Genomic DNA, 27,799 nt, shown 5'->3' with positions numbered 1-27,799 from the left:
AAAGAGAGCACACAGTGCCTTTAAAATAATAGGATTAACATTTTGTTTTTGGGAAAATAACGCTGTCTTTATACAATGTGAGAAGCTGGTGGTTTATTGATGTACTTTAAGTTGCATTGGATGAAATGGATGAAAAGTGTAAATAAATATATGATGTGTGTAACTTATGTTTTTTTGTTGTTATGCATTTTGGTCTCCATTCAAATGTGTTTTTCAAATGAGATACATTTCAATTCAGTTACAGTTTAACAGCCGTCTTTAGGTATAATCAGAATCCAACATTTTGCATAGCACTGCATAATAAATTCTCATTTAAAAAGTGGTAAACAATAACAGTCAAACATTTTCCTGTTGAAAAATATAACTATATGTCCCTCCCACAATTACTCCTTTGAATGCTCTTCATCTTGCTGATGAGAACATTGTAATGGGCTTCATGTTTGTTTTGTGCACATCTAAACAGGCTCTAATGAAATGTGCTAGAACACAATGTGAATTCTTCCAACTCTCTCATTTGCAGTTGGTCCCAGGTTGCTGACAGAACCCAAACCCCAGACGGTGGACATTGGGATGGATGCTTCTTTCACTTGCTCATGGACTGGAAACCCTCCCCTAACTCTGGCCTGGACCAAACAAGGCTCCATTGTGGTATGATGACTCTTTTCTAAATATGGCCACCATCTGTTCAACTTCTGCAACAGCATTCCCTTTTGAATCATACTGAGTTTTAATGACATATATTGATTTCTAATACTAGGGTATGAAAGGAGACCTATATATGACAGATAAAATGATTTTCTGCTCAGAGTTGGCTGTTGAATGGGTGCTATTTCTGAGAGTGTTGGTGAGACCACAGCTATCCTGTGCCTATTTGTGGTGCATTTACAGGAGTGTGGCGATTCGATAAACCGATCGGCGGCCTAAAATGAAAGTTTAGCTTAAGTAGATCCGTGAAATGCTTTAGCCTATTCTGCTGTAAGTGTTTCTCTCCTGCTGCTTAATCGGATTTCAGAAAGAGCTTGAGAAAGCAAACAAAGAGTGAGAGAGAAATGAAAAACAGAGAGAGAGAGAGAGAGAGAGAGAGAGAGAGAGAGTGGGAGGCAAAGGCTGAAAAGCCAGAAGGTTGTGATGAGGCAATCTGTTTGCTATGACTACACCCCTTCACCCTGCCAATCCTGAAAATGGGGCGATCTAATCCACAAGTAGCACGTTTACTTCACCGCCACAAGATACAGATTAATTTGCTAATTCGATGAGTGCCGGCAAATGAAAAATTGAGGGGAGTACTAAACGGATTAATCACAGTTTGCTGGCATTGAGATGGGAGTGAGGGGAGAGAGAGGGTACTCTAATGATCAATGGCTTCTAACAAGTGACCGCAGCGTGTGCACCAGTGCACCAGAGGCAAAAAGCACAAGTATCTGCTCACGCTCCGGAAAATTCTGCACAGCCATCGTCATAGGTTTAATTAGAGCAGTGCATTGACTCAGAGGACCCAGGCTGGAGCGCTTTAGACAGTAATTAAGATTGCTGTAGACAAAATTACAGGCGGAGTCAGTGCTTTCCCCTTGGTATTGGTGGCACTGGTCTTTCTCCTGTGTGAGCCACAAGCAACAAAATGGATGACTGGTGCTAATGATAATGGCCATCTCTGAGGGCCACAGCTCGATTCGTCTGGAACAAATAATGAGCTGTGTGACTGCACAATCTTCCAATCTTCATCTTGTAGAAATATTGGTGTGCATTAATGATTTTCATTCCATAACCTGCAAGAAAGATTAAGAGTTTAACAGATTGTGAAAACCATCAATATCACACAGATTACTGTCATATTTGGTTTGTGGTAATCTGTATGTATACATTATTGACATGTGGTTAGTGGCAAGATCTCACCTGATGCTTATCTGTGGTAACTTGATGACAAGTGTCTTGGTATAGCAACAGATCTGATCAGGCTATTCTTGTCCATTTTATGTAACAGGTGCTCAGCAATAGCAACACCTTGCAGCTGAAGGCAGTTACACAGGAGGATTCTGGGACATACACCTGCAAAGCCATCGTGCCTCGGATTGGTGTGGCTGAGAGAGATGTAACTCTAACTGTCAACGGTAACTAAATGCTCTCTATTTCCTTAATTAGCTTTCTCTCTCTCTCTCTCTGCTTTCACTCCATCTTCCAATTTTATCCATGATAACATGTTATATTACAATATATAGTGAATCACTTGCTTAAAGGAATGTTCCGGGTTCAATACAAGATAAGCTCATTCGACAGCATTTGTGGCATAATGCTGAGTATCACAAAAATTTATTTTGACTCGTCCCTCCTTTTCTTTAAAAAAAGCAAAAATCTTGGTTCCAGTGAGGCACTTACAATGGAAGTGAATGGGTGCCAATTTTTGAACATTAAAAACTTTTTCAAAAGTATAGCCCCAAGACATAATCAATATGCATTTTAGTGTGATAAAATTGCTTACTAACATTTTCTGTATAAAGTTATAGCCAATTTTACAACTTCGTTACCATGACGATGTAATATCAACAAGCCCTTAAAGCCTAAAACGACTGTAAAAATGGCTGTAAAAAACAACTTTACAGCTCAAATAATACACAAGTTTTGACAGAAGAATTAATTAAAGTGCTTTTATAAAATTATAAGCTTCACATTTTCTGTTTAAACCTTCCAAAAATTGGCCACATTCACTTTCATTGTAAGTGCCTCACTATAACCTCGATTTTTGCTTTCTTAAAGAGCACCTATTATGGTTTTTAAACATGCCTAATTTTGTTTAAAAGGTCTCATACAATAGATTTACATGCATCCAAGGTCAAAAAACACTTTAATTTGCTCATAATTTAAATTGCAGCATTACCTTTTTTTCCCAGTGTCAAAAACGACTCGTTCAATAATCCGTTCTAAAGGATTCATTCTAAACTCCTCCTTTCAGAGAGCCTACTCTGCTCTGATTGGTCAGATGTCCCAGTCTTTTGTGATTGGTCTACCGCTTAGTGTAGTGTTTGAGGGCGGGTCAAAGCTGTTCGCGAGCAGCCAATGAAGACCAGAGGCGGGTTTGTTGTTACCAAATTACGTAGGTTAGTACAGGAAGTAAGTCTGGAATTACTAACTACTCGTTTCAGGTGTTCAGAATCGGTTCTTTCTTTTGGGAGTCAATAACTCCATTTGTCGAGCATTTTGATTTTTGAAACTTTGCAGATGTTTTCACATTCACAAACAGCTATATAACACACTACATGAAAGGTAATATTTGAAAAACCATAATAGGTGCTCTTTAAAGAAAAGGAGGGACAAGTCAAAATTAATTTTGTGATCGACATTATGCCACAATGCTGTCGATTAAGCTTAACTTGTATTGAACCCGGAACATTCCTTTAAAATCAACATGAATTAAAAATTTACCCTATTTACTTTATTTATGCACATTTCTGGTCTTATTAAAAAAAATTTTTTTTAAAAGTGCTCCACTTCAAAAATAATTCTCTTTTTTGGCTGATTGCCAAATAGAGATTGATAGTTCCCAATCCTTCCTCTCCAACCTCTGATCATGTAGAGACCACTTTTCAATTCCCAATGGCTAAAATCAACTCCTGTCTTTTTTTTTATTAATTATTTTTCTCGTTCAATATCCTATTTCACATTACTGAAGTAAAATTGGTTGCGAATGCCATTTCATGATGACTTAAATGGACAAACTTCATATTCTCAAGCATTACTCATAGAGCTGGTCTTCAGTGCACAGGGGATCTCAGCTTTAAACTTGTGTCTTCTTTGCTTTCGTTACATCCCATAGTCAGTATGATTCTTATTGGTTTCTCTCTCACACACAAACACTTCAGGCCCTCCCATCATAACGGCTGATGCTACACAGCAGGCTGTCAAGCATTCCAAGGGCAAGCTGGAGTGTCTGGTGGGCAGCAGCCCTCCTCCTGACAAGATTGTAAGTATACCTTCCGATGTTTCTGTGTATGTGTGAGTATGTGTTTGCTAGGTATTTGACGCTTAGTTCAGCCTTATTCCTGACAAGCTTGTTTGTGAACTTTTCCCTCGAGGAGATGCTTTGTGTGTGTGTTGCTGTGTATCTCCCTCCATTAAGATCTTGCGCGATTCTCATCTCTTCTTGAGCCTGTCTCTCTCTCTCTCCCAATCTGTCCATGCGTGTTCCTATCTGACACCCACGTAAACACACACATGCAGTTACACAGCCCCGTTCCCCTATTAGAGAGTGCTCTATGAGAGGGCTGATCCTGTATCTCATCTCTTCCACCCTCAAGCATGCAGAGGCGAACTGCACTAATGCCAGGGTCTGTAGAGAGGACCTTCAGCCCCCTAGGCTCCTTCCCAACGCCGAGCAATTAGCGCATAGCACCACTAACCTCCCATGAACCCTTGTATGTGGGAAGGCCTTTCAGTGGATAATTAGGGTATAAGTTGGAGAGACAGCGAGAAAACGAGAAGGAATGCATAGAGACAGATGGAAGCAAAGGAGAAAGTAAGAATCCAAGAGCAAAGAGAAGCAATGATGCAGAGAATAGCTCTTGAGCTGCCTCACTGCCTACATAGGCAGCATCCTAACTGGCACGGAACCTCAAAAGTGACTGATTTGAAAGCACAGAGGAATCGCACATTGAAATCAATACAGAGCTGCGAGAGGAACGAGACAATCTAATATGCATAAATATATAGATCACACAAATCTTGGGTAAAATAGTCTGTCTTCAATTTAAATTATTAATTGAAACTTTTAAGTATTAAATGAATCATAAGTATATTTATAATCAACCTTTCTCTTGCTTCATACGCCATCACGGACTGCGTTGCAGTCTTTGGAGGCAGCATAATTAAGTTGCATACCTTTTGGAACAGTCTTCGGAAGCACACCCATGATGCATTAAATGCTGCTTATAGAGGTAGCTCACTATGTTGTAAAACAGAGCAATGGATCATGAGAGAAAGAAATAAAGAAAACAAGGCAAAAAAATTAAAAAAAAAAAAAAAGAAAGAAAGAAAGAAAGAAAAAGCCCTCCTGATCCTCAGTGACAGGTGGGGATTCAGGATGTCATTGGCTGTTATACTTTCACCTCAGGCCAGTCGTAGGAGGTCTTTTCAGGCACGCTATTTCACCTCTTTGCCAGAGTAGGTGAGGAAAAGAAACAATAGCTTGTTTTCTCTCCGAGTAGCTGTGAGAGCTCAGACTGACCTGCTGCTAGACAAGGGCAGCTTGTTTTCTCCGCATGTTTTCTCATAAAGCTGTTTCACACACCGAGGCACAACACTGGTGGTAAACCAAACTTGCCATGACAGCGTAAAGGAGCAAAAGAGAAATTCTAATCCCTGACACTGAGCTTAAGACACTAAACATCTACTATAAACGTGATGAATCTTTTATTTACATTTATGCCCTGAATTCTGTTAAGCTCAAAAAAGCTATATTAGATGTTCTGCTGTGTTGGTGTTCTTATGTTTAATATATACTGAGGTTTATTAGAAAGGTAGAAAGTGAGAATAAGGCTATTATTGTGTTATTACATGTGTTCATTTAGTGAAAAACTGTGAAACACTGCATTAGAAAAACAAATCACCCATTTAAAGGGATAGTTCACCCAAAAATTCTCTAATCATTTACTCACCCTCATGCCATCCTGATGTGTATGACTTTCTTTATTCTGCAGAACATAAACAAAGATTTTTTTGAAGAATATCTCAAATCTGTTGGTCCTCATAATGCAAGTGAATGGTGAACAGAACTCAGAAGTATGTAAAGCCAGCAGAAAAGTAATCCATAAGACTCCAGTGGTTAAATCCAAGTCCTTGTTTACTGTAAATCTACACTTTCACTTTACCATTCTGGTGTGGAATTGACTTTCACTTTGGTTGGTCAAAGGTGGAGATTTATAGTAAAAAGGACTTAAATATTGATCTGTTTCTCACCCACACCTGTCATATCGCTTCTGAAGATATGGATTAAAACACTGGAGTCTTATGGATTACTTTTATGCTGCCTTTATGTCCTTTTTGGACCTTCTGAGTTCTGATCACCATTCACTTGCATTGTGAGGACCTACAGAGCTGAAATATTTTTCTAAATATCTTTGCTTGTGTTCTGCAGAAGAAAGAAAGTCATGCACATCTGGGATGGCATGAGGGTAAATGCTGAGAGAATTTTCATTTTGGGTGAACTATCCCTTTAAGACAACTCAGAGCAAATTAATAAATAGGAAGACGTACTGTACTGTACATTGAATATATTGTAAAAAGGCAAAAAAAAAAAAAAAAAATCATCCAATCTTTTATTGCTGTCTCTTCATCCTCAGGTATGGACATTTGGGGACATGACCCTGGTATCGGGTTCCTCTGGTCGTTTCTCAGTGCAGACTGTAAACAGTGACCACGGGGTCCTCTCCTCGCTCATCCTCTCAGAGACTCAGGCGCAAGATTTCCAACTCCGGTACAACTGCACCGCTTGGAACCGCTTTGGTACAGGAACTGTACTAGTCACTCTTGAAGAGCAAGGTATGGTCCTCATACAAGATCTCCCTTTGCTTCAAGCATTCATCTTTAATTTGATGTCAGTATAGATCAGTGAGTGTATGTTTTGGAGTTGGGTTTAAGGAATTTGGATTAGAGGGAAGAGAACAAAGCAACTTATTCAGTAAAGTAGTGTGAAAACTTGCTGGAGATTTAGATTAGCATATGAGCCAAGCTCTGTTTGGCACCATCACTTTAATCACAGAAGGATGGTTTCAAAACACTGACTGCAAGATGTAAAGTTTGTCCACCTCACAGTCAGAGCCTTTTATGTCAAATTGGTCATGATGTGCAGCAATCCAGTGTGAGTCCACTCTATGCTGGATTCACATCTCAAAACACCCTGCAACCCTGTGCTTATCCTAATTATACACCAGCAAATCAATATAATTTAATCAGGAGATGGTCCACTTAATGAATACATTCGTTCCATAACAAAGATATAGATTTTGAGCCTGAATTAATTAAATCAAGAACCACCGTATGGCAAGGGTATGTGACGCTTCGCTGGCCATTTCATTTCGTATGCAAAGTGCACTGATTTAAATTTGCTTAAATAAGACTAAGAGCGTGGTAGATGGCTTGAGACTTTGTACTGGGAGACACCAAAAATAAGGTCTTCTCCGGCAATTTGCATCAAGGCAGCAGAGTCAAGTCTCTGGAGAGGCAGACAGTGCTATCTCCTGGAATCTCTAATTAGATTACTGTCGGCTGCCTCGCTTCATGGCAGGCCTGGTTACCCCTCTTCCAGCAGAGATTAGAGACAATAGCCGGGTCCTGTGACGCCACTGTGAAGATGGATTTCTATATGTGGCACTTCACTTCAGAGGCAGTAATAAAGGGCTTGGGAAGAAGCTATTGTTGAATGCATTGACAAGCATAGAGCTTTCTCAAATCAGTTGGAGAACCAAAAAATATGGGTACTGTGCAGACCTAGGCCAGAAACTCAAATTACAAATGTATGCAAAAGCAGAGGGGAATAGTTGGCCAATGCATTGCAAGCATGCAGTCCTTAAAGGTGCACTTTTTTATGCATGTCGTCTTGGACTAACACTGACACCTAGTGGCATGGATGCAGCATCATTCAAACACAATAGTTTATAGTTACAGAAAACTGTATTGTAGAAATGTATTATTTACAGTCAGTCATGATTAATTTAATCCATGAGTGAAAGTGTCAATAATAGGGCAGTTACTGAGATTAAGTGAGTAGTATTCAGCTGGTCATGTGATCCTAACATGGCAGCCCCCATGAGAGGACCCCCTCCATGTAGAATAAGGGTGTTTTCAGACCTGTAGCTCGTTTGATTTGTTCCGAAATAAAGGCTAAAATTGTTACATTGTCGCATTTTCTTCTTGGTTGGGTTCGCTTTCACAAGGCAGCATTTCAAAATGAACCAAAACTGAATCAATAAAAGTCACATGTGAGCAAGCTGTCCCCTTATTGGTCACAATGCGCTGTTCCGTGATTTAGCGCATTCATTGATATACCTGTTAAAATGATATACCTGAAAAAATGTGTCAACAGGTACAAATTTTCGAGGATTGTTTACTGTATGTCACGCTTATGCAAAACGTCACCGCATGAAACAGAATGCAAGTTCCAGTCAGAGGTTGCGCTGCAAATAAACGTTATGAGTTGTAAAATTTACGTCATGGTTATTTATTTATTTTTCGTCATTAGTAGCTTTTGCATTATTTATTTATTTAAAAAAAGTGCCTGTTCTCACAGTCACAGAGCTCTTCCTCTCTCTCATGCGCGTGCACACACACACACACAAAGAGCAGAGTGAAACCACGTAAAAAAAATGTATCTGTCAAAAATTTGCTGACGCCATTCTGCCTCTGCCGCTATCTGAAAGAGAGAAGCAATCGTGCTAAAATTACCTCCGGAATTATAAAACAGCTCCTATATTAAATGTGCAATGATGTCTAATATAGTTGCCAAAAGGCTTTATTCATGTTTTGATGATGAATTAGAGTGATGAGCTCACCTAAAGATGTCTTCTCCAAAGATCCATCAGGTATGTTCATGGTTTTTATAGGGATATTGTTTGGCTCGTTGGTCCGTTGGGTCGGATTGCATTCTCACCACAAGCGAACCGCTCCAGGGTTCATTTGCAATCGGTCCAAGTCCACCTCATTCAGGAGGTCTCGGACCGATTGTTTTGGTGTGGATCCGAGTGCGATTGCCATGTTCATGTATTCCTAAACGAACCGAACTAAGGGAGAAAACATACCAGGTTCCAATTTTTTTTTTTTTTAAATGCTCCAAACGAGCCAGGTGTGAAAATGCCCTAAAACAGCTTTTATTAGGGTATTGATTTGACTGAAGTCTTTATCTAATGTGAGTTTTATACATACGTTTCAACATTACATTTCATTTCTTTGGGAGTAAAACTTTTTTAATTAGGAAAAAAAATACTGAGCTTTGCATAGCTGGAATCATTTGCATTCATGAACTTATGTAGAGTATGTTTCTGGCTATAATGTGATCAAATTGAAATCGTCTCTAAATATGATTGTGGCAGTGTTTGCTATTAGTGTAAAAGGAAAAAAATAATCAGTGTAAAGAACGACATGGAAAAACACAATGACAGTCCACTTGTTTTTGTGATTCACCTTGTAATAAAGTGAAATAAATTTGAATATGAATTGTCTGCATATACTGCAATAATAGAACTGGAGAGGCAATGGCTTAATAGATGCAATTCAGCTCAGTCACATACCGGCTTTCTCTTACAGAGGCGCTTCCCTTGCTTATCATCATCGGAGTGTCGGTGGGAGGAGGCTGCGTCTTTATCGTCTGTGTCATTACCCTGGTTTCAATCTACTGCCGCCACACTGCCAAAGGTGAGGTAAAAGGTCAGATGTCATCTGAGAAATCTTATCCTCTCTCCAAAAACATGGTACAGTAGAAATCAAACGAGCTAACTAGACTAAATTATGGCGCCACCTCTTTGCCTGGAGCAGTGTTGACCTTTTCACCTCTCTGGAGTTCTTGCCACCGTTCACCTCATTAATCTCTATCCACTGCGCTATTTCCTCACCCAGGCAAAAAGGGCACACGCCTGTCTAAGAGCGACATCCGCGTACAAATCGTCCACAGTGATCACAACGCAGCACGGGGAAATGATGATGAGGAGGATGTGAAGGAGCCTATGGTGAGCAGCTCTCAAAACTATGCAAAAATGCTTAGGATGACTTTAAAAAAATTGCTTTTTTATCAGTTTACTTTTTCCAATTCTAAATACTTAAAAAAAAAAAAGAAAGAAAGAAAGAAAAACAGGGTTCCCCACACTTTTTGACCAAGGAATTTGTATGGCTTGTCCATGACTTCAAGTCATTTGTGATTGCTGGATAAGGATTTAAAAAAATCATTTTTATTCAGACCGATTCACTAATGAATTGTTCAGACTGATTTGTCCAGTTCAAGTAATTCACTGAAAAGAAGCAACACAAAAGAACAATATAGTCTGCTTAAATTTTTTTTACTGCTATGGCTAGCCTGAAAGTTTTACTGTAAGCTCTGCACAAAAGCAATATTTGGCTGATTAAACATTTTAGAGCAGTAGAATTTTATATGAATAGATTATATAAAATATAGAATATTTACTTAAATTACTTTTTTTTTTTTTTAAATGTCAAATTCCCTGATATTTCCAGTATTATGACTTTTCTGTGCTGTGCATATTGAAAATAGAGCAGTCTATAACCAAAATCTCTGCACCTGTCTCAGGCCCCAAACAGCAGTGAGTCTCCAGGGACATCTCGCACAGAGCACAGTGACCTACTGGAGGAGGAGGATGATGAGAGATCAGACATCAAGGTATTACATTTCACAAAGCATGACTCTTTCAGTGAGAGGTTAATCTGATAAAAGCAAAAGGTTGTGCGTTGTTTTCAAAGGTGTGAGGAAACCACAGTACTTAATAACACTTGCTTGCTGAGATTCCATTTGTATTATACCACAAGCTTGGATCATGATCAAGAAAACTAACAATAGTTGCTAGCTACCTAAAGTGTTTGTTTGTATCCCAATCAGTGTGAGATGCTGTAAATGGAATAAATGTACATGATAAGATACAAGAGGCTGTGCTATATTGTAAAAGTAGTCATGGCCAAAGGCCATTGTAAGGCCCAGTGCATAACATGGCCTTGACTGACTTTTTGCTTTTATAAAACTATTTAAGACACTTTCATATTAAAGACACAGATTTTCATTAAAGTATTAATTTATTAAATCTGCACAATGGAAGTTTGTGCTTTCTAGTGACATCTGTGGTTAAAAACCTAAAGTTGCAAGCAACTTGCGGAGGAGCATTTTTTGTCAGTTGTGATTTGCCACCGCTCTTTTACCGATTAATCGTATTTTTTGAGGCTCAGAGATATTTACCAGCTGAGCAGCAGTCATTCTGTACTATTTTCATGTTTATATTATGTTATGCGTTTAAACATTTAGAACCAAGATATTACTTACTTTGAGGAAGATGAACAACACTCTTAATTACATACTTTATTATGATTATTCAAGTGTTTTATCCACTAAATGTTAATGTTTGTATTGTACATATCAATTTTAAAGGTGAAACTCGAGAAATGGCTCATATGAGTTCAACTGAAGACACTTATTTTTTAAATTACAATCTACAGCCTCAGTAGACAATGCAAGTGAACTATAGTACTACAATAGTAGGCCTATGTGCTTCAAACAAAAAAGACTGTAATATAAAAACGCAAAACAAGGCTTCAATAATGAAGGGGATGAAATAAACTTTATTGACCATGAAAATAATAGCAGCAATACAGCAATGTTTTAAAATACTCAAGTCATGAATATTAGTCAACATGTTACAGTAACTTGAAAAATTGAACTTGTGAGTGCATCGCGATCTGTAAACACATGAGTAATGTTCGACTCATTAAAGCATGACAACCAATATCAGCTTCAACAACCCTACCAAAAACATTTTCAAGTATAATAGCAGGTAAACAAATTTTCCAAACAATTAAAAACAGTTAAAAATCCCTTAGGAGAGGGTTTCATGGTGCAGTTTAAAGGGATAGTTCACCCAAAAAGAAGTGTATGAATTTCTTTCTTCAGCAGAACACAAAGATTTTTAGAAGAGTATCTCAGCTCGGTAGGTCCATACAATGCAAGTGAATGGTGATCAGTCCTTTTGTAGCTCCAAAAATCACATAAAGGAAACATAGAAGTAAGAAGAAGTAAAGAAGTAAGACTCTAGTGTTTAAATCCATATCTTCAGAAGCAATATAATAGGTGTGGGTGAGAAACATTTAAGTCCTTTTTTTACTCTGAATTGCCACTTTCACTTATACATCTGAAAGTTGCATGTGGTGCCTGATTAGTTTTACTTTCACATCTGAAAGTTAAAGTGTAGATTTTTGGGTGCACTCGCTTCCCACTTCTCTGACACTCACGCGAGTCGCACCACAGCCGGACCTTCTTTCTGAGCTTACAGACATAAACACACAAGGACGAATGATGTATGCCTGCGATTTCACGCCAAATCCAAGCTCAGCTCTAAATAAAAATCTTTATTGTAGGCTTATTGAGTGAATCAGTGTAAAACAAAGACAAGGTTTTGAACATATTTTTTTTTATGTACTCACTCAGTGATTACATTTTGTTAATTGTAACCAAAGAAATCTTACGTAGTGCAGCTTTAAGCCTTATAAATGCAATAAATGCCATTGTGACAAGGGGGAGGGTGTGGCCGGGCTGTGATGGAGCACGGCCAGCGCTGAATCAGCTGATCAGCGGGAGAGCGAAATAAGGGGCAGCCGGAGATGCTGGTTCGAGAGAGAGAAAGAGATGCACGTGGCCGCGCTGCATGTGTGTCTGTGTGTCCTTATGTTTTATGTTGTTTTAAGTTCATTTATATCATTAAACTTAACATTGACTGTTCAGCTGGTTCCCGCCTCCTCCTTGCCCATCCCTTAGCTGTTACAGCCATCCCTCTGCTTGAATTTACAGTTCCTGAACAGAACAGACCGTTGCTATGCTATGCGAGACATTAAAAACAAAACAAGAACAAAAAACAATTAGCCTATGGATGCTTTGTAGAGATAAGGTGAACAGGTGTTTTGCATTATAGCTGGCATTATTATATACACCGATCAGCCACAACATTAAAACCACCTGCCTAATATTGTGTAGGTCCACCTCGTGCTTACCGAGTTACTGTAGACTTTGTCAGTTTGAACCAGTCTGGCCATTCTCTGTTGACCTCTCTCATTAACAAGGCGTTTCTGTCCACAGAACTGCCACTCACTGGATGTTTTTTTTTATTTTTGGCACCATTCTGTGTAAATTCTAGAGACTGTTGTGTGTGAAAATCCCAGAAGATCAGCAGTTTCAGAATTTCAGAAAGTTTCTCAAACCAGCCCGTCTGGCACCAACAATCATGCCACGGTCCAAATCACTGAGATCACATTTTTTCCCCATTCTGATGGTTGAAGTGAACATCAACTGAAGCTCCTGAACCATATCTGCCTGATTTTATGCACTGTACTGCTGCCACACGATTGGCTGATTAGATAATCACATGGATGATTGTTGGTACCAGACGGGCTGGTTTGAGTATTTCTGAAACTGCTCAAACTTCTCCTGGGATTTTCACACACAACAGTCTCTAGAATTTACTCAGAATGGTGCCAAAAACAAAAAACATCCAGTGAGGGGCAGTTCTGTGGATGGAAACGCCTTGTTGATGAGAGAGGTCACTGACAAAGTCTACAGTAACTCAGATAACTGCTCTATACAATTGTGGTGAGAAGAATATCGTGGGTTGGCGCTGTTTTGGTAACACGAGTGTTACCTACACAATATTAGGCTGGTGGTTTTAATGTTGTGGCTGATCGGTGTATATATATATATATATATATATATATATATATATATATATATATATATATATATATATATATATATATATATATATTATAATAGTTTTTTTGTTTTTTTCAAAGTACTTTATTGGCACGATTGTGTTTACAATATTTTTAGCATGGCTGGAATGCTATATTGACCAATCAACATTCGGTACTAGAACAATCCATGTTTTGCTTACCTTTTCAGAATTGCAGATAAATCCACATCTGACAATGTTCTCTTTCACTCCTCCTAGGACCCCACCAATGGCTACTACAATGTGCGGGCTCACGAGGACCGCCACATCACCAGAAGCGGGTTATCTGAATATGCTCCTAATGCTCGTCCAGTCTACACTCCCTCTCAGCTTCCCTCCCCAAGCCCGCTGTACGGCCAGCACTCCACGCAGCCCCGGATTTATGACTTCTCCCAGCATTACGCCACAACCCCTGCCACACGCACCACCACCTATGAACAACAGCAGCAACAACAGCCACAACAGCAAACTCCCGCCATCTACCCCCAGGAGCCACTCTATGCAGGCTCCGCCTACCTGCCTGCCACCTACGGCCGAGCCTTCACCAGCTACGTCAAACCAGCCTCCTACGAGAAGGTTGATGCTTATGAGCATTCAGACCAGGCAAGCAAGGTGTCCAACTCCTCCCGCTTCTCATACGCATCTTCGCAGGTGTCATCACAGCAATCCGACTACGGACGGCCCTCACAGCAACGCATGCAGACTCATGTGTGATTGGCTCCTTTGAAAACCCGCTGAGGGTCTGGTGTGATCAGCATCACTGGACTTGGAACAGACAATCTTCTGAACTGGCTTCAGGAGGGATTAAGCAAACATTAAATTAAGATTCAAGAGTGAGGTTAGGAATGCGGTCCTTGCTTTATTGCTGTCTTGATATGAATGTCAGATCGATGGGAAAGAACTTTCGAAAGAACTGCAATGTGCCACTCAAGCTTGAGAGTCACCTACTTTAAAGTGATTTACTTCGTCCAAACTTGAGAAATTAACACTGTTCTTTAATTAGTCCCTGTGGCACTGTATTTGCAGAAAAAAAAATGCTCCAGCACTGACACTTCTAGATCCTGGAGAAAAACGTTCTGTGGAAGACAAGAAAACCTCTCCTGAACGAGGTCATGACATTACGCTGAAACACAATCAAAAAAGACACGAACAACAACAAAAAAAAAAAGTAAAAAACAAGAAATTTTTTCATCATTATTATAAATCCATGTGTTGGCATGCTGATGGAATTGTAAGCACATTTGTGTATCGATGACAACAGGTCTTGCCTACAAAAAGTGGCTCAAAGTTTAATCCACAAAGCAGGAGAGCAAACGGAAGCCGAGCGTATGCACTCACCCTAAAATATTTCTCCAGAAGCTCCATCTGCGGTCTGCACTGCTTTTGAGCTCTCTAGAGAGTATTTATGTAAAGCCTCATGGACCAGTGCAGGAAACTGGAATTGGAATGCTTTGATAACAATTATGGATGAAAACCATAAGTTGTATTTCTGTCTGTCTGATGGAGCCAAGATTGGCCAAACCCCAAAGATGATATCTGACAAATTTAGAGGTATGGTCTTTTAAAGCTATAATCGCAAGGATTCGTTTCAGAGTTCAGAGTAGATAGCCCATTTCGGGACCACAGTTTCTTAGCGTCAAGCCATGTATGGCAAACCTAAATTACCACACGGCCTTGTGGTGTGCAGTAATACCCCTGTAATGTTCCTTACGTGACCACAGTATGTTATTAAAGACAGAGTGTGCCAAGGTGATTGTTATGCCCTACTGACATTGCTGACACCGTCAGGTAGCACCAACATGTTTACATAGAAAAAAATCAGAAGAAGAAATAGCAAGTGAAATGCAGTACTATCCATATCCACCTAGAGCCACTCCGATGACTGTAAAAAGTTTTGGGAATTTCACTCCTTCTGTCTGTTGCATGCAGATGACGTGTGTATGTGATCGTATTTAGCATTTCTTCTCATCTGTTTGTTCTTTGTGTGAGAAACCGCTTACTGCACCCTACTTCAATTTGATCTTGGATACCTGAATATACAGTACAGGTTTCCATACTGCCATTATCCTTTGAGCCTGAATGTTTGGCTCCATTTGGAAAGATAAAAAAATCAAAATGAACTGTAAGATAGGTAAAAGAAAACATTGCTTGTCTTTATTTTTATATTTTATATAAGCCTTAATGTACAGCGTGTAAGCTGCTCTATTGTAAAGTACCTTTATATTATAAATGCATATATCTATACCTTTAAGTTGACTTTATTTGGTTCACGATGGTTTGTACCCCATGTTACTTAAAGTATCAGTTTTGGAGAGGTGAAAGGTGGTGTTACAACAACTAGTTTCTTTTTCTAACAATGTTCAAATAATTTTATTTGCTAAAAATAATGAGCTATTGTTGCTTGTAACTTTGTACACATATTTATATTTAAATAAAACCATTTCAAATAATATCTGCTCTGACTGGAGTGACTTTGGCACACATTGTCGGGTTCTCATCAAATGCCATGAGGACGAGGACAAACAATACCGGGGCTGCCGAGTTGTTGAATACATAAATTTGCAGTGATGCCTATGTTGATTCTCCTATTCCCGTGGCGACAGCAGGGTTTTTAATAAAGACGGATGAGTTTCCACAGCCTCCCGCTGTCTGCGTATCAAACATAGCAGGCAAAGGCCTTCTCTCTCAACGCAACGAAATATTGCGCTGACAGAGCAGGTGTTGTATGACAACATTATCTTGTCGTGTCATCCAGTCTCTCAGATTTCATCATGTCATGCTGAGTTTTACCGTAGGGAGTGTGCAGGACATAAACACATACTCAGCAATAAACAAATGAACTGATGGTTACTCTGGTAAATTCAGGGTCAAGTTTCCTTCAGCTGTCATCATCACTTTTATAGAAGTAGTATTGCCACAATTAACCCATCAAAGTGCACAAAAGTGTGCGTATAGATATTTGAAAGGAATATTGTTCATACAAGTTAGGCTTAATCGACAGCATTTGTGGCATAATGCTGATTACCCAAAAATGAATTAAAAAAAAATTTAAAAAAAGAAGAAGCAAAAATCTGGTTAACGGTAAGGCACTTACAATAGATGTCAATGGGGAACGTAAACGTTAAAATACTCAGTTTCAAATGTATTATACAGTATAGCCACATGTAAAGAATATGTGTGTAAACAAGATCTGAGTGTGATAAAATTGCTTACCTTTTTTGTGTAAAGTTATATTAAATTGTACAACTTTGTTGCCATGACAACACAACACCGTACACCCTAAAACTTTACAGCTCAAATAATATAGAACTTTTAAACACAAAAATTAATGCGAGTTCTTTAATGAAATTATAAGCTTTACACTTCTGCCATTAAGCCCTCCAAAAATTGGCTCCACTAAGTGCTTCACTACCTCAATTTTTGCTTATTTACTTTTTTTTTTCTTTTTCTTTTTTTTGGCTTAACTTGTATTGAAACTGGAATATTTAAGTGCACATATTGTACAATAACTTGCTTCACAACAACACAATAATTATAAAGACTACTGACCTTCTTTAGACTTTCTCCACCGCTTGTGCCTGGATGGCATGAATGTTTATAAGAAAAACAAATGTTTCTCACATACTATTAAGGATGTACCATATTACAAAAAAAGAAAAGACTTGTTTAAATGATCACATAAGAGGTTCATATGACTTGCATGGATACTTTGAATGGACACCAACCTTTGTGATGCTTTTTATTTTATTTTATTTTATTTATTTTTTTTGGAGTTCAACAGACAGGGTGGACAATTTAGTGTATTTGTGCAGTTTTATAATGTGTGTGTGTGTGTTTGTGTGTTAACACATAACCTGTGTTTTTTCATTGATATCTTAAAGGGATAGTTCACCCAAAAATGAAAATTCCCTCATCATTTACTCATGCCATCTATACATATGACTTTCTTTCTTCTGCAGACCACAAACAATGTTTTTTAGAAGAATATCTCAGCGCTGTAGGTCAATTCAGTGCAAGTGAATTGTGGCCAGACCTTTAAAGCTCCAAAAAGCAAATAAAGACAGTATATAAGTAACCCATAAGTTAGTCCTTTTCACTATAAAATCTTTAAATCAGCAGTCTCCTAGGTGTTCATGATTTCAAGCTCGATTACACTTCCTAGTGCCATCTAGCACAGGTCAAGCACTAGAAAGTGTAATCGAGCTTGAATCGAGCCAAGGAGACTGCTGATGTCAAAATTTATAGTGAAAAATGTGTTTAATGTTGGTCTGTTCTCATCCAAAACTGATTGGATCGCTTCAGAATACATTGATTAACCCACTGGAGTTGTATGGATTCTTTTAATGCTGTCTTTATAAGCTTTTTGGAGCTTCTAAGTTTTGGTCACCATTCACTTGCATTGAATTAACCTACAGAGCTGAGATATTCTTCACAAAATCTTTGTTTTTTGTTCTACAAGAGAAAGAAAGTCATACACATCTTAGATGGCATGGAGTTAATGATGAGGTTATTTTTGGGTGAACTATTACTTTAACTAGTACCCTGAACTCTTAACTCGTTAAAAAATTAAAAACAAAAAATCGTGGTGTTCTGAGGTAAAATTAGTCTCTCTAGCTCGAACATAGTGCACCAGAATTACTGTGTATGGAACAAATATTGCGTGATATACTGACTAATTCAACGCCATGACAGTAAGCTTCTATTATATGAGGTAATAAGATTAAACACGATGAAATTATTGAACACACATAACTTTTACAAAACTTAACAGTTTAGAAGTTATCGCCTCACCTGTACGAGACACAGCCTCGTTTCGAAGGCTGCGTGTTAGGTAGGACGAGTCCTTTGATGGCTGCAGTATACCTAGCGTCCTCCTTTAAAAAAGCCTCATTTAAACGAGACGGCCTTCGTAGGACAAAGGAAACAGAACGTAACATGGTTGCTATGACAGCATGCCACTCTTTAACAAGTGGGAAGGCTTTCAGTAAGAAGGGAACAAAGTCCGTTTGGAAGGGAATGTATGAAGTAAATTTTAGAAGAGTTATAATGATATAGAGAGAAAAGAAAATAGATTTTACAGGTATACTTTTAGTCTATAATACTTTATTTTAATCATATATTACTATAATCAGGGTTGGGAGTAACAGAATACATGTAATGGGATTACGTATTTAAAATACAAAATATAAGTAACTGTATTCCACTGCAGTTACAATTTAAATCATTGGTAATTAGAATACAGTTACATTCAAAAAGTATTTTGATTCCTGAAGAGATTACTTTGCATTTTATTGTCATTTGTTTCATTTAATATTTAGTCCTTTCAGATGGAAAACATTTATACATATAAATGATGCGATCCAAAGTGCATTTGAACAGTGGAGAAACACTTTCTTATGATGTGTTACATTCATACGAGCAGACAGAGAAGTAAGTTTGAAGTAAGTTTGGAGCAGAAGAAATAGAAATAAACCTTGTGTAAATTGTCAGCTTTACGCTAAGCTAAAATGCTATTTCTAGCCATTTGACATGCACGTTACCAGGCACGATCATATTTTTTTTATCAAGAAAATTCACGTTGGATCATAAATTCTTTTTTTCTAGTAAGTCTTTTAATATTAGAGCAAAAATCGTATTCTTGATAATATTTTTTTTTTATTTTTTTTTTATTGTTTTCCTGTAAAAATAACAAAAATTCATTAAAACATGATCGGTTTGATTTATCTTGTTTTAGAAACAACACTGCATAAGATAATTATGTTTTTAAGAGAATGTCTTTTTAACATGTGTATTTTGTCTTACTGTACTGGTTTTTATAGTCAAAACAAGTGAAAAAAATCTACCAGTGCTGAAGAAGTAATCCAAAGTATTTAGAATACGTTACTGACCTTGAGTAATCTAACGGAATACGTTACAAATTACATTTTACAGCATGTATTCTGTAATCTGTAGTGGAATACATTTCAAAAGTAACCCTCCCAACCCTGACTACAGTTATACATATTATATACTCTGCACCTGTCTACTGAGGTACTTCATCTTGGGAATTAACATTACTTGCGTTTGAACATCATATTTCGAGCAAACTGGCGGCATTTTATTTAGACAAATGATGATAATTTCCACTGAAGCAAAGAATTGTGGGTTATGAGTGCCCACGATGGATACACCTCATGCATCCTCCGAACTCCCATGAAAGAAGGTTGCATTTGAAGGCTGCATTCGAAGTGTCCAACTTGCTTTTCTGAAAAGTGACGCATGCGGCGCATCCTTCGAAATGAGACACAGCCAATTGCAGGAGTTACCGGTGTCAGAAATCAAGTCCCCCTGAAAATCAGTCTCCCTCTGACGTCACAGCAATTCCATTGGCTGAGGGACCTATTATTGGGTACTTTATTCACTGCCTGAGTAGAAATCATTTAAAATCGTTTTATGATGTATGAGATATAACTTAGTAAATATGACATTTAATTACTTTTAAACCATAAATTACACATAATATTATATAACTGAAGTTATAGATTGTGAAATTAAAGATATGTCATTGTTTGTGTATCGCTATCATGATAACATGATAGGTTTTTGCTCAGGCATTACCCCCATGGGAACTCGATTTACCAGGCGGACTCAATTTATCATGACACCGGAATGCGGGTGTTAAAAAAAAAAATAACACTTAAAGGAGCAATATGTAACATTGATATCAAGCGTTTAAAATGGCTACTGCAGTCCAAATTCAAAATATTGGAGAGAGTTGTATCCCCGACTCAGCTCACGCGGTTGCCAGGTTGAGGACACGCAACAGGAACGAGAAAACTGACAATGGCAAGCGACGAGCCTTATCCTGTAAGTTGATCAGCTAATGTATATGTTTGCAAATTATAAACGAGCTCATGTGGATTTTTTATAACTCTGTCAATGTTAGCTAGATGTATTGCTGGCTTCCATGGCTGCAGCGCGCTGTGTTTGCATGGAAAACAATCTTTTAAATATTAGAGTTGTTAAAAGGTTTAAAATACACTCCTTTTATATTTTATTTCTTGATTTATGTAATTTATCTGTTATAATAACAATGTACGTTTGAATATATTAAACGAAAATGAAGGATAGTATCATTTATACAGCCATGTTGTTTATTAATAACAGCTGTGCTTGAACGCGCGAGCTCATTATCGTGTAGCAGGTGACTGATTCATAAGTGTCCTAATGTTCAGTGGATGAACAATTCCAGTGACCGAATTCGTGTTCACCATATACTGATTAACGACACAGGGAGCTGATAGAGACACCCTTGGATTATATTACAAAGCTACCTCCTCATACAAAACAAACGCGTTTTAATTACACATTAATGAAAAGACTTGAACTGTTGCTAGGCAATACCTACATAAAGAGTAGGCGATTCAAATTGAAATGCAAAAAAGAAGAAAAAAAATGTAATAAAAGACTTCATTAAATCCTTTTATTTTAAATAAAAATAGAAAATGCTTTATCTCGCTGACTGGGTTAATTTGCCCCATTAAGTAATATGTGATAACCTTGTGGTTGTCATGCTTCCATATTAGCATGTGCAAGTTGTTACAGTGCAAGAGTTATGTCATTGGTGATATGAGAGATTAAATTACGAAATGTTGAAAACCAATCTAATCCATTTAAAACAACCGTTCATTGCAATGCAATGCTCAATTAAAACAAGAACTCTTTAATTGGTGCATGGTCAGAGCCAAGTTAATTCACATTGGTAACAAGGGGCATGCCTTGGATTCTCAAGTCACATCAACTAAAAGGAGAGATTTATGAAGCTTTCCCCTTGAATTAGTTTACCATTAAGGCTTATAGAGAAGACCACTGATCGATGGGCAAATAATTGTTGAAGACAATGTTGATGTTGGTCCAGCTGATTTAATAGGCCAATAAAACAGGTAAAATAGGTCTTCAGTTGAAATTATATATAATTAAAATTAACTGGATAAAACAATTGAATAAGACATGACAAATGTAAAATGATCATATATTTTATTGTGAAGAAAACGTAAACTTTGAATTATTAAAACATTTGGATAAGAGAAAAACTATTAAAAAAAAAAAGTATTTAAACCTTTAAATTAACAAGACAGAAAGCACATAAAATATTTACAAAATGTTAGTCACCAAAAACACTTTAAAAACAGACATACACAATCAATGTAGTTTAAAGTAATAGTTCACCCAAAAATGAAAATTCTCTCATATTGTGCTCACCCGTATGCCTTCCCAGATATGTATGACTTTCTTTCTTCAGCAGAACACAAATGAAGATTTTTAGAAAAACATCTCAGCTCTGTAGGTCCATACAATGCAAGTGAATGGAGACTAGAACTTTGAAGCTCCAAAAAACACACAAAGGCAGCACAAAAGTAATCCATACGACTCCAGTAGTTAAATCCATGTCTTCAGAAACGATACAATAGGTGTGTGTGAGAAAAATATGAATATTTAAGTCATTTTTTACTATAAATCTCTACCTTTTACCAGCCCCGACTAGTAGGTGGCAATATGTTCAAAGAATGCAAATCGGCAAAAGAAGAATGTGGAAGTGAAAGTGGAGATTTATAGTAAAAACTAAAAAAAAAAAAAAAACTAAAATATTACATTTACATTTTACGTTTAGTCATTTAGCAGACACTTTTCTCCAAAGCAACATACAAATGAGGAACATAAGCAATTTGTCATTCAAAAGTCAACAATATCTGCAGTATCGCACTGCCAAGTTCTCACAGTGACTGGAGTAGTAAAGATGCTAGCACAAAAGAAAGAGACAGATAAGGAAAATTATTTAAATTGTTAAATCGTAAGTGATTTGAAAATATTGTTTCTCACCCATACCTATTATATCGCTTCTAAAGACATGGATTTAACTACAGGAGTCATCTTTTTTAAGCTGTCTCTATGTGCTTTTTGGAGTTTCAAAGTTCTGGTCACCATTGACTTGCATTGGATCGATCTAGATAGCTGATATATTCTTAAAAGAATCTTTATGTTCTGCAGAAGAAAAAGTCACACATCTGGGAGGGCATGAGGGTGAATACAAGATAAGAGAATTTTAATTTTTGGATGAACTATACCTTTAACAGTTAAAGTTGATTAAAAATTAACAATTTAAAACTAAAGCCTTAATCATGATTTTGAGATGCTATGAGAAACCTGTCTAGTACATAAATATATAATCTATTCTTCTTGACATCGCTCAAAATACAGATTACGTCTCTCGTGCCTCTGGGGAAATTATGTCACTACACTACAAAACCTGAGCATCTTACTCGGCAAGAGGACTTTCCATGGGAAAGGAACTTGCCATGTCTATGAGGAATGAGCAGTATAGATTCCTCGATACGTTCAGGCCTCTTTGATGGAGAGACCATCCTGCTAGGTTGTTCCAGCTACCAGCTTTGACATTGATTGGCTGTAACTTTAACATGCAGCAGAAGTGAGTGACCTATGCTGGCTTTAGCAAATGGATGATGGAAATATCCCATTTGTTACCTAATCCTCCATTTTAGAGCTTTGGCACTGAGGTCCCAAGATCACACTGATGGAAAAAAGGTCAAATCAAGTGCAAAGCTTACAGACATTTCTGGAAGGCAAAGAAGCTTTTGAACTTTGCAATAAGAAATGACTTATGATTGGAACTTGCCCCAAAGCCTGAGACACAAATGGCCTTGTTTCTGAGAAGAGCCTGGGTACACTCCTTGTAAGAAAGGCACAAAATATTGGGCATTCAACAAACATAAAAGACAGAACATCATTCAGAAAGAGAACAAAATGACCTCCACCAGGCCATAAGTCGTGGCAAACTAATTATACACAAGCTTGATCTTTAAGTGCTGTTCATGAAGATACTGTTGAATAATCAGTATCCAACAAATGGAAGCACTTTAAGATGGCTTATAAGACGACATTCACATTTTGCCATCCACTCCTGAGTGTAACAGTACAACACAGTGATATATATTCTCATTATACTGGTATATGCATGTTTATTTATTTATTATTTGCTCAATAGTGTTGACTGAAGTGGAGTCCAACTCATTTTGACAATGTTGAACTCAACTTTAGATTGATAAATCTGTGAAAAACATCATTTACAGCTATAATGAATGAAAAATGCTATTATTATCATTACTATTATTATTATTATGAAAAAATCTAATAGTTTTAAAAACAGGAGGTCTGAAACGTATTTAAGTAATTGAGTTTGCTGTAGTTTTGAACAGTTTCAATTGTTGATCATTTTTGTTGCCAACCAAAGCTGTATTCAAGTAATGTCAGTGCAAGTGATGCTCCAACACTAAATATTTATGGTACTGAACGTTTGTCTTCTCTTGTTGTGTTGATCGTATGCTTGCAGTTCCAGTGTCCACTATACAGATGTGATGTCACGGATCCAGTCCCGCAGTTTGGTAACACGCGTGTAGACGCCGGGCTTGTTTCGTCGAGCGCAGCCTTCTCCCCAGCTCACAATACCAGCCTGGAACCATTTACCGACATCAGAACGACATACAAGAGGACCCCCTGAATCTCCCTAGAAAAACCAAGAGAAAGAAATTTAAAAACCTCATTCCATATGTTCCAAAATTACCTTAAAAATATCAAATGCAGGTGTGACTGTTGGAACAAAACTCATATTTGAGCTGCACACCTTCAGAAAGCAACCATTGCTTTGATAACCATATTTAAAGGGATATTTCACCCCAAAATTTAAATTCTCTCATCATTTACTCACCCTCATTCCACTCCAGATGTGTATGACATTCTTTTTCTTCAGCAGAACACAAATGAAGATTTTTAGAAAAATATCTCAGCTCTGTAGGTCCATACAATGCAAGTGAATGGTGATCAGACCTTTGTAGCCCCAAAAATCACATAAAACTAATCCATATGACTCCAGTGGTTAAATCCATATCTTCAGAAGCGTTATGATAGGTGTGGGTGAGAAACAGAACAATATTTAAGTCCTTTTTTACTCTAAATCTCCACTTTAACTTTCACTTTCAGATGTGAAAGTGAACTAAACTGGTATCACATTTGACTTTCAGATGTAAAAGTGAAAGTGGAGATTTAGAGTAAAAAAAAAAAGGACTTAAATATTGATCTGTTTCTCACCCACACCTATTATATTGCTTCTGAAGATATGGATTTAAACACTGGAGTCGTATAGATTACTTCTATGTATCTTGTTTGTGTTCTGCTGAAGAAAGAAAGTCACACACATCTGGGATGGCATTAGGGTGAGTAAATGATGAGAGAATTTTTGGGTGAACTATCCCTTTAAGAGATATCTAAAGTGATAGTTCACCCAAAAATGAAAATTGTCTTCATTTGCTTACATTCATGTTTTTCAGACTGGTATGATCTTCTTTCTTCCATAAAAAGGAGACGTTGGGGCACAGTGTTAGGGACTGACAGCCTCACTCACCATTCACTTTCATTGCATCTTTTTCTTTTTTTTCTTTTTTATATACAATTAAAGTGAGTGGTGACTGTAGTTATATTTCTGCCTAACATCTCCTTTTGTGTTCCACTGAAGCAACAAATTCATATGGGTTTGAAACTGAATTTTTAATTTTGGGTGTACTATCCCTTTAAGATTCACTACGGTCTTGTAGAATATTTATTTGTTTTATTTATTTATTTTTTTGTACATTGTTATACTTATATCATCAAAATTACAGGCACCTTATTGTTGTTGTTGTTGTTAATGAACAGTTGTTTAAAATGCAAAAAGGTTTCTGTGAGGGTTAGGTTTAGGTGTAGGGTTAGGGGACAGAAATTATCGTTAGATCTGTATAAAATCCATAAAATGCATGGAAGTCTATGGAGAGTCCCCACAATGATATAAAAACAAGTTTGCGTGTGTGTGAGACAAAGTCAGTCAAAAAGAGGGGGAAATGATGGAAAAGGAAAAAGGGAGGGGCGTGTGAAGCAGTTGCAGACTTTTAATTATTGTAATCACTTATCATTTATAATTTTGTACCTCTAATTTAAGCTGCTTATTTACTGTGTCATTTCATTCCATTACTATTATACCTGAATGATTTGTTTGGTGTGTAATACAATTCGGCTCTTAATTACTTTGCCAATATTACAATGTAAACAGACGAGGCAATAAAGCATATTTGAATTGGGAGGTGAGAGGAGAGAGAGGGAGACAAAACAACAGAGTGAATAAAAGAATATTAGCGAGGATGACAAGGATTGAGCAAAGCACAAAGAAAGAGAGCAAATGAGAGAGCGAGTGCAAAATCGATCAGTTCTTACAGTAGAAGAGAATGATACAGAAGAGTCATAAGACCAAGACCAGAACCTGTGCAGTAGAAAAGCACACTAAGAAGATTACACCCGGAATAAGAGGGATGCATGAAGTGTTCAGAAGAGGAAAGCAAGATGAATAACAAGTGAGATAGAAGTAGAAATTATGGAAATCAGCTCATTTAAATACCAGGGAACAAGGTAGAATAATTAATCTTCTCCACTATGAGGCCGTACGCACAACGCAGGAAGACAACAACATTAGTTGAGTACTCTTGATGGTTTTATGCTCATGTCATATTTGTATTGTAGGCGTTTCTCAATGAATAGAACAAGATGAACAAGACTTTGGGTTTGACAATGTATCTAAATGCCTATTAAAACACCTTGAATTCATTAACATGGAATACACCTATTTTTTTATGTCTTGCTCATTTTTAAAAGAGAGAGGTGGGGCACGGTACTGTTTGGTTTTGTTCCATGTTTGCCAAAATGTGTGGTGTATTTAAAAAAAGAAAAAATCCTGTGTACATCATTCCGTCATGATAATGCTCCTTTTTTAAACCGATATCTAGGAAGCCAATCATTCCAGAGAATTTGGCCGTAAATAATTCCATCATGCCGTGTGTGAGGTTTGGACAGTTGGCATTGTGTAACAAGAGATTATTTTAATGTGCAAGAGAGACAAAAGCTGCATTCACACAGCATGCCAAAGTGCCCAATTCAGAGCAAATTTTTTTTTATTTTATTTTTTTTTATTTTATTTTTTTTTTTTTTAAGAGAGAGGTTTATCACATGACCTATTAAAGGAACAGTTCAACCAAAAAATGAAAAATCTCTCATCATATACTCACCCTCATGTCATCCCAGATGTGAATGACTTATTTTCTTTTGCTAAAAATATCTCAGCTTTGTTGGTCCATTCAATGCAAGTGAATGGTGACCAAAATTTTGAAGCTTCCGAAAGGAAATAAAGGCAGCATACAAGTAATCAATACAACTCCTGAGGTTAAATCCATTTCTTCGGAAGTGATATAATAGGTGTGGCTGACAAACAGATCTATATTTAAGTCCTTTTTCACTATAAATTTTCCTCCCTGCCCAGTATGTGGCAATATGCACAAAGAATGTGAATTGCCAAAAACAAAAGAAGAATGTTGACGTGAAAGTGGAGATTTATTGTAAAAAAGGACCCACATCTATCATATTGCTTCTGAAGATATGGATTAAACCACTGGAATCATTTGAATTAATTTTATGCTGCCTTTATGTGCTTTTCTGAGCTTCAAAGTTCTTTTCACCATTCACTTGCATTAATGGACCAACAGAGCGAATATATATTTTTCTAAAAGTCTTTGTGTTCTGCAGAAAAAAGAAAGTCATACATGGCATGAGGGTGAGTAAATGATGAGAGAATCTTCAACTATTCCTTTAAATGTGGCCCAGAATAGACACAGGTGACACTCCTAAAATGACCTGCATGCCTAAAACACCCTACCACGGCATGTTCATTTTAACATCAACACATTTTTTTATCTAGTATGCTTTCATATTTTGTAGACATATGAAATTAAAAGAACTTTGGACTTCATAATGTATGCCTTAGCTGCATGTTACTTCTATTGACAATTTCTATTGTTATTGTTCAAGCAAGTGTCATAACATTTGAGACCTTATGTACATATTTTAAATGTATCTGTGTCATTTATTTGTGTAATACTTTTATTTTTTTGCAATAAATTTTTTTTTAAAACGATTAACCTGTCTTCACATGTAGCCAGCATCAGTCAATGTCTGAGAATGTATATGTTTTGTGTTTTTACCTGACAAGCATCCACACCTCCGCTTAGGTAGCCGCTACACATCATTCTAGAGGTCAACTGACCCTCGGTCACCATGTTGCATACTGTATCATTAATAACCTTTACTTCTGCTTTCTGTAGGATTTGTGCAACATTCCCTGTAAAACATGCATATATACAAACATCAGTCCTTGTGAGTTAAATCAATATTGCAATACCAAAGTGTTTCTTAAC

At 37.3% G+C, this 27,799-nt stretch overlaps 2 protein-coding genes across 3 annotated transcripts in view; one reads left to right on the top strand and one right to left on the bottom strand.

Annotated features, from left to right (window-relative positions):
• LOC127429847 (kin of IRRE-like protein 1) overlaps nt 1–15,927 on the top strand; it is a 62,853-nt gene extending 46,926 nt beyond the window's left edge. For both annotated transcript variants that reach the window (XM_051679129.1, XM_051679128.1), the window contains 8 exons: nt 521–648; nt 1,982–2,108; nt 3,855–3,955; nt 6,330–6,528; nt 9,289–9,396; nt 9,598–9,707; nt 10,283–10,372; nt 13,695–15,927. In XM_051679129.1, the coding sequence (XP_051535089.1) occupies nt 521–648; nt 1,982–2,108; nt 3,855–3,955; nt 6,330–6,528; nt 9,289–9,396; nt 9,598–9,707; nt 10,283–10,372; nt 13,695–14,189 (1,358 nt within the window). In that variant the 3' untranslated portion in view covers nt 14,190–15,927. The remainder of the gene's footprint in view (nt 1–520; nt 649–1,981; nt 2,109–3,854; nt 3,956–6,329; nt 6,529–9,288; nt 9,397–9,597; nt 9,708–10,282; nt 10,373–13,694) is intronic.
• A 5,547-nt stretch (nt 15,928–21,474) lies between these two features.
• LOC127429845 (suppressor of tumorigenicity 14 protein-like) overlaps nt 21,475–27,799 on the bottom strand; it is a 65,890-nt gene continuing 59,565 nt past the window's right edge. Inside the window, exons 18-19 of the mRNA XM_051679126.1 lie at nt 27,587–27,723; nt 21,475–24,036 (exon numbers count right to left, since the gene is read on the bottom strand). Coding sequence (XP_051535086.1) covers nt 23,875–24,036; nt 27,587–27,723 — 299 coding nt within the window. The 3' untranslated portion in view covers nt 21,475–23,874. The remainder of the gene's footprint in view (nt 24,037–27,586; nt 27,724–27,799) is intronic.

This window comes from Myxocyprinus asiaticus, chromosome 39 (genome assembly GCF_019703515.2).
Source record: "Myxocyprinus asiaticus isolate MX2 ecotype Aquarium Trade chromosome 39, UBuf_Myxa_2, whole genome shotgun sequence".
In the NCBI taxonomy this organism is placed as follows: domain Eukaryota; kingdom Metazoa; phylum Chordata; class Actinopteri; order Cypriniformes; family Catostomidae; genus Myxocyprinus; species Myxocyprinus asiaticus.
The sequence above is the reverse complement of the archived record's forward strand: the minus strand, read 5'-3'. Positions and strand labels throughout refer to the sequence as shown.